At 34.8% G+C, this 12158-nt stretch overlaps 1 protein-coding gene across 1 annotated transcript; it reads right to left on the reverse strand.

Moving 5' to 3' along the window:
• Nucleotides 1–3468: 3468 nt before the first annotated feature.
• Nucleotides 3469–4944, reverse strand: LOC122274968. The gene has a single exon (XM_043083852.1). It carries the CDS (start codon nucleotides 4754–4756, stop codon nucleotides 3722–3724), a length of 1035 nt encoding a protein of 344 aa, XP_042939786.1. The 5' UTR covers nucleotides 4757–4944; the 3' UTR covers nucleotides 3469–3721.
• Between the last annotated feature and the right edge of the window lie 7214 nt (nucleotides 4945–12158).

Consider the following 12158-nt stretch of genomic DNA (forward strand, 5'->3'; position numbering starts at 1 on the left):
TTTACAAAGTGAGGCTAATTTCCAGCAGCCCAACGAGTGTTTAACAAGGCCATCAGGGCCACGATTTTTAAAGAGAAGTACTATAGGCATTCAAACTTCTTTGATGCACAACTGAGTTCTTTGCCTCCTTTAATATGGAGAAGTATTTGGTATGCAAGGGAGCTGGTAAAGGATGGGTTAAGATGGAGAGTAGGAGATGGAAGTAAGATTAAAATATGGGGTTCAAAATGGCTACCCACTCCTTCTACTTGTTCTTTACAGTCCCTTGTCTCTCTTTTGCAGGAAGATGCCAAAGTGAAACAGTTTATTGATAAGTAGAAGGGGGAGTGGAATGAGGGGCTAAAATGGATGAGAGGTGGAAAAACATTTGGAATCTTGAAGTTCCAAGTGTAACAAAACTGTTTTTGTGGAAAGCTGAAAATAATCTACTACCTACAAAGGAGAATTTGTTTAAAAGAAAAGTAGTTGATAATACAAGCTATCCAGTTTGTAATGCAGAATCAGAAACCATTATGCATGCATTATGGGTTTGTCCAGTAGCCAATGATATATGGGCTGAGGCTGAAGGTTGTGTGTAGAAATGGGGAAGAATAGAAGAGGAGTTTTTGGTGTTATGTGAGAAGTTAATGGAAAAGCTGAGCATGAAGAAGTTAAAAGCAATGACTGTGTTGCTTAGGAGAGTTTGGCTACACAGGAATGAATTTGTTTTTGAGAAGAAGTTAGGATGTCCTAAGACAATGGTGAAGACAATTATAGAAGGCTTACTTGATTATAAGGCAACTCAGATTCTTACAAAACAAGTGGTTAAAGGGCAAAACAGTAACGAGAGGAGAGTTATGAGATGGGAGAAACCAGAGGGTGGATGGGTGAAGGTGAACTGTGATGCTTCTTTAAACCTGAAAGAGAGAAAAATAGAGGCTGGGATCATAGTTAGAGATGAGTAGGGAGAAACTTTAGTTGCTGTTTGTGATAAGAACGCCAATGTTGATAGCCCAGTGGTTGTAGAATGCTTTGCTTTGAGGATGGCTGTAGAGCTTTGCAGTGAACTGAACATACACTACCTACAAAGGAGAATTTGTTTAAAAGAAAAGTAATTGATGATACAAGTTATCCTGTTTGTAATGTAGAATCAGAAACCATTATGCATGCATTATGGGTTTGTCTAGTAGCCAATGATATATAGGCTGAGGCTGAAGATTGTGTGTAGAAATGTGGAAGAACAGAAGAGGAGTTTTTGGTGTTATGTGAGAAGTTAATGGAAAAGCTGAGCATGAAGAAGTTAGAAGAAATGGTTGTGTTGCTTAGGAGAGTTTGGCTACACAGGAATGAATTTGTTTTTGAGAAGAAGTTAGGATGTCCTAAGACAATGGTGAAGACATCTATAGAAGGCTTACTTGATTATAAGGCAGCTCAGATTCTTACAAAACAAGTGGTTAAAGGGCAAAACAGTAATGAGAAGAGAGTTATGAGATGGGAGAAACCAGAGGGTGGATGGGTGAATGTGAACTGTGATGCTTCTTTAAACCTGAAAGAGAGAAAAATGGGGGCTGGGATCATAGTTAGAGATGAGTAGGGAGAAGCTTTAGTTGCTGTTTGTGATCAGAATGCCAATGTTGATAGCCCAGTAGTTGCAGAATGCAGAATGCTTTGCTTTGAGGATGGCTGTAGAGATTTGCAATGAACTGAACATACACTACCTACAAAGGAGAATTTGTTTAAAAGAAAAGTAGTTGATGATACAAGCTATCCAGTTTGTAATGCAGAATCAGAAACCATTATGCATGCATTATGGGTTTGTCCAGTAGCCAATGATATATGGGCTGAGGCTGAAGGTTGTGTGTAGAAATGGAGAAGAATAGAAGATGAGTTTTTGGTGTTATGTGAGAAGTTAATGGAAAAGCTGAGCATGAAGAAGTTAGAAGAAATGGCTGCGTTGCTTATGAGAGTTTGGCTGCACAGGAATGAATTTATTTTTGAGAAGAAGTTAGGATGTCCTAAGACAATGGTGAAGACAGCTATAGAAGGCTTACTTGATTATAAGGAAGCTCAGATTCTTACAAAACAAGTGGTTAAAAGGCAAAACAGTAATGAGATGAGAGTTATGAGATGGGAGAAACCAGAGGGTGGATGGGTGAAGGTGAACTGTGATGCTTCTTTAAACCTAAAAGAGAGAAAAATAGGGGCTGTGATCATAGTTAGAGATGAGTAGGGAGAAGCTTTAGTTATTGTTTGTGATCAGAACACCAATGTTGATAGCCCAGTGGTTGTAGAATGCTTTGCTTTGAGGATGGTTGTAGAGCTTTGCAGTGGACTGAACATACACAAGGCTATTTTCGAAGGAGATGTAAGAGTTGTCATAGAGGACATACACAGAGCTATTTTCGAAGGAGATGCAAGAGTTGTCATAAAGGCTGTGCAGAGTCTTGAAGAGGAAAGTTTAGTTTTTGGTTCTTTAATTCATTATGTAAAGTTTTTCTTTCAAAGTCAGCTTTAGCTTTGTTAGAGAAGACAGTTTGGACAGATACCAAATTTCGTTGAAAGAAGTCTAGATAATGATAAAAGTTGTATTACTTGACAGTTAGAAATGAAATACACAGGTATTTTCCCCCCAAAAAAAAAAACAAGGCCATCAACGCCGGCCTGCAGGTTTGGTATTATCCAAAGAAGACTTGCATTCAATCATTCATCAGCAGTATCCTTTCTTCTTCGGCCTTCCCAAAGCAGTCGGTTGCAGACTTGCAGGCATGGATGAGTTAATTTAATTTATTTGTTCTTTGAAAAAATTAAATAGCTGCATCTGACAATGATTCAGAATGTTAGAATTTGGAATTGTTGGACTTTTTGACTGAATATTAATTAATTTCAGTTAGCTCACAATAGCATTTGAATTGGGTCAAGGAAAACAAATTGCCTTTCTGGTTGTCTGAAATTCCAAGTTTGTAAAAAGTCCAATAATTATTAAAAAAATTAAAATACAAATACTTTTTGTAATATCATTAACACAAAGCTACATCTAACCAGCTAATCCGTGTGAAAGACAGCCAGACTGGAACACAAGAGGGAATAACTGTGAAAGTCCAAACAGCTCATCCTCTTATGTGTAAAGGCTCTTTGGACTTTAAAAATAAAAAATAAAAAAGGCTATGTATCCTCTACTTCACAGGAAGGATTCACTCTTAAATGGTTAGCAACATGTTATCATTTGTATTAGGGCTTGGCTCTAGCAAAACAATTCTTAAACATAATTCCAATTTTCATCCTATCTTGTATTAAAATCTAACAAAGATTATACACATAAAGAACCATTACTAAAAAAACAAAACAAATTTTATTAGAAGGAAAGAAGAGGTGGCGGTAGAAGCAACAAACTTAAAAGGGAAGAAAAGCTGAACCACTTTTCCCTTTCGTCTTTATTTTTCTTTTCCAATACTCCCCTGTTAAGTGCATGGAAAGGAAAGCTATTTATGATGCAGATAATGATGTCATATACCCATGGAATTGTCATCATGCACACATATATCAGAACCCCATTGTTACAATGGAGCATAACATTGTCTAACTCAAATACAAGGGAGAGAAAAAAGGTTAGAAAAGCTACTTTTACACATGAAATTAACAAACTAATTATTTGTTTACAAAAGAAAACATTACAAAAAAAACAAATTAATCTCTCAACTATCAGAGAAATAATCTGTGAGAGTTTTAATTAATTACTTTCAATTTAATACACCTTCTTAGTGAAGAGGCTTCGCAGGTTGTAAAGATTACCACCATTTCCAACGTTGCCACTCTTACTGCCGTCGGTGCCACCACTGCTTATGATACGATGGCTATTATTGCCGCCACTGATAGTGCTATTCTCATCGCTTCCACAGCTCAAATGGTGTCCATATCCAATGCAAATCGGGACGTTCAAGTTCAAAACCCTAGCTTTCGGCAAGCTACTTCCTCCGTTGGCGGCGGTTCTGCTCCTGCGATTCTCGGGTACATCTTTTTTGGCCGCTCCCTCGGCACCACGAGCCGCCGGATCGGAGCTCTTTACGCCCGAGCCGCCACCCCGGCGAACCTGCCAAACAGGGCTGCTCCGACCCAGATGGACACCCCCACGTCCCGGACTGCTCGGCCACTTCTTCGACTTGGACTCACCCGCCGAGTTACTGCGTGAGCATGGCGCGCTGTTCACCTTCCGGGTTCCCGGAGCCCCGGTTACGAACTTTGGTCGAGTCCCAGCATTCCCGGCTGATCTGCTCCGCGAAAATGGCCATATATTGATGTTCAACTCGGCCGAGCTCGCTCCGCCGCCGCCGCCGCCACCACTCTTTCTCTCTTTCTCCGTCTTCTTTTTTTCTCTATCTTTTTCCTTTTCTTTCTCTTTACCTTCTGGGTTTTTCGTGCTACTCTTCTTGAAAATGTCTCTCCACCGCTTCGACCCGGTCAATACAGTGGTTGACTCGGTGATTGCCGCGGGTGAGCTCTCTGGTCGTGTTGGCTCTGGGTTTGTAACAGCTGGGGTTGAGTTGGGAGGATCTGGGTCGGGCTCTTGTGTTGGCTCCGGGTGGTGGTGGGGGAGAAGGTGGAGAGGGAGGAGGACACCGTCTACAAAGAGTTCGTCGGCGGAGAGGAGATTGGGCTGTGGGAAAGACGGGTTTCGGACCATCCAGAACTCGAACTCGGGCGACGCGGAAAAGCTGCTTCGTCTTCCACTGCTACTGGGGCAGAGGGTTCGGACCTCTGTGGTCACACTTGGGCTATCCATGGAAGGAGAATGAGAGAGAAAGTGAAGGTGAGTGGGGAGGAAGTTTCTCCGTTTAACGAGGTTAGTTCAGAGTTTCAGTGACCCACCTGCTCGGGCAATAAAGAAAGGAGAATGAGTAATAAAAGACGAGAGAGAGAGAGAGAAAGAGTTTTGGCCCTTGGGGGATGAGTGCATGGAAGGAGCAATGTCACACGTTATAAAACAACACCGAAAACGATGGTCCGTTTATACTTTTGAAGTTTTAACTTTTAACCCATAGATTCACGTCCCGTTTATTATAAATTTTTTAAAATTTTAGTTAGAAATTATACTTTTTATAAATTTTACTCCTTTGTTTTAAAAAATTTCCAACATCTTATTTTTTATACTTTTTTTATTTAATTAAAATAATTTTTTGTTCTTTCTTTATTATTATTTATACTATTTTATATATACATCTTTAACTATTTTTTTATAAAATTAAAAAATATATATATATTGTTGAACCCAAGATTTCAAATTTTGTGTAATTATATATTTACACATAGATTTTGATGATAACAAATGAATTCAAAGAATAAAGAAGTCTCAAACTCAAGTTGTCTACACAATAGAGTCAAGCACATCAAGGAAACAAGCATGAGCAAAAAGGGAATAAGTTCACATTAAAATTATAGAGTAATGTTGTAAATTTCTTCAAAATTCGAAATTAGGATTAATGCTCAAAATTAATATTTTATCATAAAACATTAAAATACATTTTTTACATGTGCATGAATATTTTTGAAAATTAAATTTGAAAATTTTGAAAGATGATTGATTTCCATCTTTTACATGTGTATGACTTGATTAAAGGGTTAAATTTTAAAAATATTAAAGATGATTGATTGTCATCTTTCACATGTGAATGTTTTATTTGAATATTTTCAAAAGTGATTGATACTTTTTTGGACTTATACAAAAGATAGATGATTTTGTTTGAAAAATTTGAAAAGTAAAGTGTGCTCATTTTGTCATATGCAAAAAGTAAAAGATTAGGTTTGAATTTTTTAAAAAGGAAAGTGTGCTCATTTTGTCATATGCCAAAAGTAAAAAATTAGGTTTGATTTTTTTTAAAAAGTGAATGATGTTATCTTTGACAATTGAAAAAGAAGAACCTTTTATTTGAATTTTTTGAAAAAGTGAATGATGTTGTCTTTAACATGTGAATCTTTTTAAATTTGAATATGAAGTCTCATATGCCTATAAATAGATCATTTGAGAGTTTCACATTTACAACACCAAGAGCATACAACATTCATTCAAAACTTTCATTCTCTCTTCTCTAAGCATTGAGCCTTAATCCTTGTTCATTTTGAGAGATATAGTTTGCGCTGTATTATTCTTATTTCACTCATTGAGGAGTATTTTCTGATAACCTACCCACTATCAGCTTTTGTATCAGAAAAAGGGTGTGTATAACCCTTGTGCGTGTAGAAAGTATTCTACACGGGGAATAGTTGAATCACCACGTGTAAGGTGATTGCAAGTGTAGAGAGTGTTCTACACGGATCCTTTGCAGCGGTGTTGTTTAAAGGTGTAATAGGTTTCTATCTCTACCTGAAGGAGGTTGAATAGTGAATTTGAGAATCCTCAAGGGGTAGCTTGAGGCGAGGACGTAGGCAGTGAGGCCGAACCTCGTTAACATACTGAGTTTGCTTCTCTCTTACCTTTACTCTTTATATTTATTGTTATTTCATATTTTGTTTATATTTTATATTTTATATTTGATTTATAATTGTTATTTTTTTTAATACAACTCAATTCACTTCTCTCTTGTGTTAGTCATCTGGGCAACATATATAAATTAATTTAGGAGATGAATCGTGACTCTTCAAATATAGAGAGTCACTGTTTACATCCTAAATCTATATTTTAAAATAGAGAACCGAATAAAGTGTTTATTTTGCAAAAAAATTAACCTGACTCTCTAAATTTTAAGTATAACAGTGATTTGGAGCACCGAATATAAAAACTCTTAGAGAATAATTAGTGGGTCATGTTAGAATATTTTGGGTGAAATATTTTCTATACAACAATTCATAGAAGTATATTATTATTCAAGTTTACTAATTGCCTAAAAAGTTTACATTATGAGCTTTACATTATGAGTTTACACGCACCACATTTATTTTAATTTTTTTCTTTTATTAAATATGTGGTATATGAATGATGAATAGAAAAATTTAGTTAGTTTAAGAAGAATAAGGCCTAGTTTGGATACAGAAACAGTTTCATATCATCTCATCATTACAACTTTATTAGATTTTCACATAAAATATAATAAATAATTTTAACTTTTTCAAATATTAAAATAATAATAATATAAAAATAATATTTTATTTAACTTTTATCTAAAATCATTTCATCTCATCTTATTATTTAAATTACACACACTTAAAATATATATATTTTTTATAAAAAAAATATGGTATCTAGTATACTCACTATATATTTACATAGCCCACCAAAAATCTGGATCTCGCAGTACTAGTAAAAGTTGATTCTAGTAGTAGATGACAAGATGTTTGCCGGGAAGTTGTAGACTTATGTTTAGAACTCAGAAACGGCCAATCTAATTCTTGAATCTTGGTTTTTGGGGACTCGTATTCAGATGAAAGATGATAAAAAAAAGAAAAAAAAAAAGGTGTTTGATTAATGTAGGCATACGTTACTGTGAATAAGATAAAGCGAAAAAGGCATCCGTTTCTATCTTTCACTAGTGACCAAAGGGAGAGTGGTGTCATGTCAAGATGATGTGGGGGAAATGCCAAATGGCAAACATTCATGGAGCTTAATTCCTGAGCGTTGACATCCAATTCAATCTTGATTCACCACATGAACCCCCCACCCATGATGTTTCCTCTCAACTTCCTAATTAACTCCATACTATATTTCAAAAATATGATATTGATATATTTTAAAATTATTTAAGAAACTCAAACCTCAACCAAATAACATAAGATAATACATCGATCGCCTTATTCCTGATTAATGATTATACGATGATCATATGTGTGGTTGAATACGTCAGAATTAAATGATGTCTTAGAGATTCTTAAATCATATAAATTTAATGATTTCAAGCTTTTCTCTTGGGAAATAATATATTGCTTGGAGAGAATAAATAATAAATATTAAATCACTCCATGTAGTTGGAAGTTTATGACTTTGTGGAAGAAGATAAAAAATAATAAAAAAAAAAGAAAAAAAAATAGACAGCTTGCATGTCAATAACCCGAACCACCGGACCAGAAAGCAGAGACCCCACATTGCCAATATTTCCAACGACGACAAATCTGTACCATCTTTTCAAAACAAATGGATTGTTCTAAGATGGATGAAGATTAAGTGACATGATATATATATAGCTAGTTTTAATACTACTCTCTACTCTTATCTGAATAGAGAATGTACATTAATATTGCTGTTTTCGCTAATATGACCGGTGGAATCTCATGTCGTTTTGATTCATGCACCCATCCATAGTATCCATATGATCTAAATATCTAGAGAATCATTTTAATGACTTTAATTTAAACAACATGTTGGCTTGAATTGTACATGAGTGGACCACCCTTAATTTTCAACAGATAGGTACTCGTTTTAATTTACACCATGGGATGGGGCAGAAGATTTAGGTGTAAGATCACACGGTACTTGGAAATCTGCAAATATCAAACACAAATTAAGTTGCAGAAGGTGACAACCTTAGATGGAATCCAGTAGTTAAGGATGATGGGGCTATCAGGGGTCAGTAGGATTAATTGTTTGCAAATTAGGTGGTCATGTCCTATGTAAAGACATCATTAAGGGTACGTAGTAGCGCTCAATTATATATCTTGGACGTTTGTTTTCAAATAGTTTAGTATATACGAGGCATTAGGCCATTTAGACAATTCATGCAAGGAGTTCACCTCATTGTCCCCCACCTTAGAAAAACTGGAGGAGGGGGAATGGTAGAGAGATAGGAAAGGCCGGACGGGATTTTGCCCTCGAGTTAATGGCGTTTGTTCGTAGGCGAAATGATGATGAGCCATGTGCAGGCAAAAAAAAAAAAAAAAATCATTATTGCGTTAATGGGAAGGGTCCTACCAACGCTCCAAACAGACATTTGTTGAGAGCAACAGCCACGTGGCCTGGCCTTTGTTCCTATCTGTGTAACTATATATGTTGTGTTGCATCCAACTTCCTACGGTCCTGTGAAAATGGAAGACATGTATGCTGCCTATATCAGACTCCATCGATCATACGAATCCCAATTTACTGATTTTTTTTTTGGTGAAATCCAAACATGTAAAGGCAAAAACGAAAAAGACAAGGACAAGAACATGAGATGCAAGTTACAGATCATGAGTAAAGAGCCAGCCAGCCAGCCTGCCTTTGCGTGTGGTTACAGAAACTTCCCATTAATTAGCTAGCTAGCTACATTTTGTTTCTTCCATCTTCGATCGATCTGCACTACTTGTGTTTGCTTCTAGGCGGGCGGTCACTCGATCCCCACTACTCACGCATCTCCACATCCATCTCCTGCACAATTTTTCATTATCTATCCTACTTTATTCTATTTTTAAAAGCAAACAATGATTTTGCGTTGACATGTAGTAGTACTGTAGTTGGTAAATATCTCGAAAGGATAATGTGTGTGTGTTTGTATGTATATATACATACGTTATTAATATTTTAGAGAGGGTCCAAAAATGCAAGACTGGAAATCCAGAGAATGTGTATCGTTACTAGAGACGAGTTCAAAAGGGCATGGGGCCGTCACCCTCTCTCTCTCTCTCTCTCTCTCTGTGCGTTGTATATAAATAAATGGCTTTTACAGCATGCATGGAGAATCTGGATTCGAATGGCTTGACAAAAAGAGCAAAAAAGGATGGCAAACATAAGGATATAGGCGAGACAGGTAGGTTCCTTTACGGTGGGAAAGGTGATTTTGACAATGAAAATATAATGCAAGAATATACCTATACTATATGCTTAATTAATTCCGTACAATTTTTTTTAGGGAGTTCTGTTGCTAAAGAAAGCTAAAAAGAAGATTTCAAATCCAATTTTTTTTTTCTCTTTCATGATGGGAATAGTGTACTAATCCCATTATATTGTCTTTGATAATGGGATTAAAATGGATGGAAAATAAAAGGAAAGGAATGGTGTACATAACATTTTTTAAATGTATCGAGTATGACTTAAGATAAAGATAGTCTTAGAAGTTATTTTTATTAAACAAAAATATTTTAATTAAAAAAGTTTTCATAAATATAAACTCTCAAATTAATATATCTTAATATTATATATCAGATTATAAAATTATTTTTATTATAAAATTTATTTAATTATTATATAAAATTATATCAATTTATATATATTTAAAAAATTTTAAAAATTTTATAGTGATGGTACTAACACTTTCTCCAAATAGTTGGTATAATAGTTCGGTGGTCGGGCAAAGCATTTATGGACTTGGACCACACGGTTCATGGCACTAGGCATTGGGTTTCGCCATTTTCCTCTTTCTCGATCATCAGGCCCTTGACTTCTTTTTTTAAAGAGTCATGTTTCAAAGAAAATATAATTTATGTAGATATACATATATTTTAAGATCTGGGTATGTTTGGTTAAAATTTCACTCATACATTACAAAGTGAATTAATAAGATCAAAAAATTGATATATATATTTTTCATTTAAAACAATTTTATCTATTTAGTTTTTCAGAAATTTTTCAAGTTGGTAAGCGAAACAATATGAAAGGTTTGGATAATGAGTTGAGATGAGATAAGTTAAAATAAAAATTGGAAGTTGAGGAAAATATTATTATAATATTATTTTTTAATATTATTATTATTTTGAGATTTATAAAATTTAAATTATGTATTATATTTTGTGTGAAAATTTTAAAAAATTATAATAATTAAATAAAATAAATTGAAATGAGTCAGAGAGACTTTTATATACAAACCAGATCTAAAATATAACATCTATATTCTGTAAATTTTTGTTTGCACTAATAATTTTAAATATCAAAATTTTGGTTACCATATATATATATATATATTTGACAAAGCAAATATTTCAATAAATAAATTAAGATATATTTAAAATAAATAAATAAATAAATTAAGATATAAGGGGGTGAGATTTAGGACTAAAAATTTGACCTCAACCATACAGTACAAAGAAGGCTCACCATATATCCTTACCGCCTTTGGTTACCATAGTAAGCGAGAGAGGAATGTGTAATAGATATATAAAAATTAAATTCACCATAGATGCCTCTCAACAAAACCTGGGTTTCAATCATTGCCAAGACGTGACTTCAACGTACCATTTTAAATCAAGTTTTTCCAAATTGAAACCAATTGCGATTATGCAGGTCGGGGGTCTCACATGCCTAATTCATTAAAAAATAAAACAAAAGTACTTTAGCACCATGTGTGAACACTCCGCCTTTGGTCCGACAAGTGCAATTATTTTATTTTATGTATTATTAAAATATTCTTAAATACCTTTTTAAGAAAATAAAATTCACAACATTAATATAAAAAAAATACTTACTTTATCACTCAAAAAAAAAAAAAAAAAAAAAAAACATGTGTGAATGATTCAAATTTAGAAGGTTTGTGTACGAAGGACCGTTTGATGGCGAAGATGACCATGACAGCTTTTATCAGGAAGGTTGCAGAGATTTATTACCATTGCATCAATATATGGGACCCATTTAGCATAAATCTCAATTCGTGGTTGAAACTTCTTGTTGATTACAATAGTCTCCTTAAGAGCCTTATTTCAATATCCTAAAGAGTACGTATAATTTAATTATAAATTATGTCGCCTTATATCACATATTCACATGGACCTTTTGTGATCATGCATCATTCTTTCCTCGCCTAACACTTCAAATGTAACTTTGTCCTAATAATCTGTTAAAACACTTGAAAATGATTAAACCAAGTGCAGCTTTTGTTGACCAATTTTTATTGGAATTAATCCAAACTCCAACTCGACATCATTTCCCTTAATAAGTTACCCCACCCCACCCCCATCTGATTCTTTGTAATGAAACTTTGTATCATTACAAAAGGGTGTGTGAAGAGCGTCTCATAAATCTAAAAGGTGATCCACAACGCCATGGCAAGAGAACATAGCGAGTGCCAGCACGTGATTCAGAGGGCCAAGCATATAAAAAGGCAAGCCCTCTGTCTGTCTGTCGTGCTGTCTGCTGAGAAAGAAAGAAAGAAAGATAAAAGTGATTAATCCTTTTGGGCTGCATCAAAGTGAGAGTAGTCAGCGCACGGCACAAGCTGCCAATTTCAGCGAACAGCAAAGCTTTCAAGGCAGAGTAATGCACAGAAATTCTGTAATTTTTTTCTGGTTCTTTT

The sequence above is a fragment of the Carya illinoinensis genome, chromosome 9 (assembly GCF_018687715.1).
Source record: "Carya illinoinensis cultivar Pawnee chromosome 9, C.illinoinensisPawnee_v1, whole genome shotgun sequence".
Classification (NCBI taxonomy): domain Eukaryota; kingdom Viridiplantae; phylum Streptophyta; class Magnoliopsida; order Fagales; family Juglandaceae; genus Carya; species Carya illinoinensis.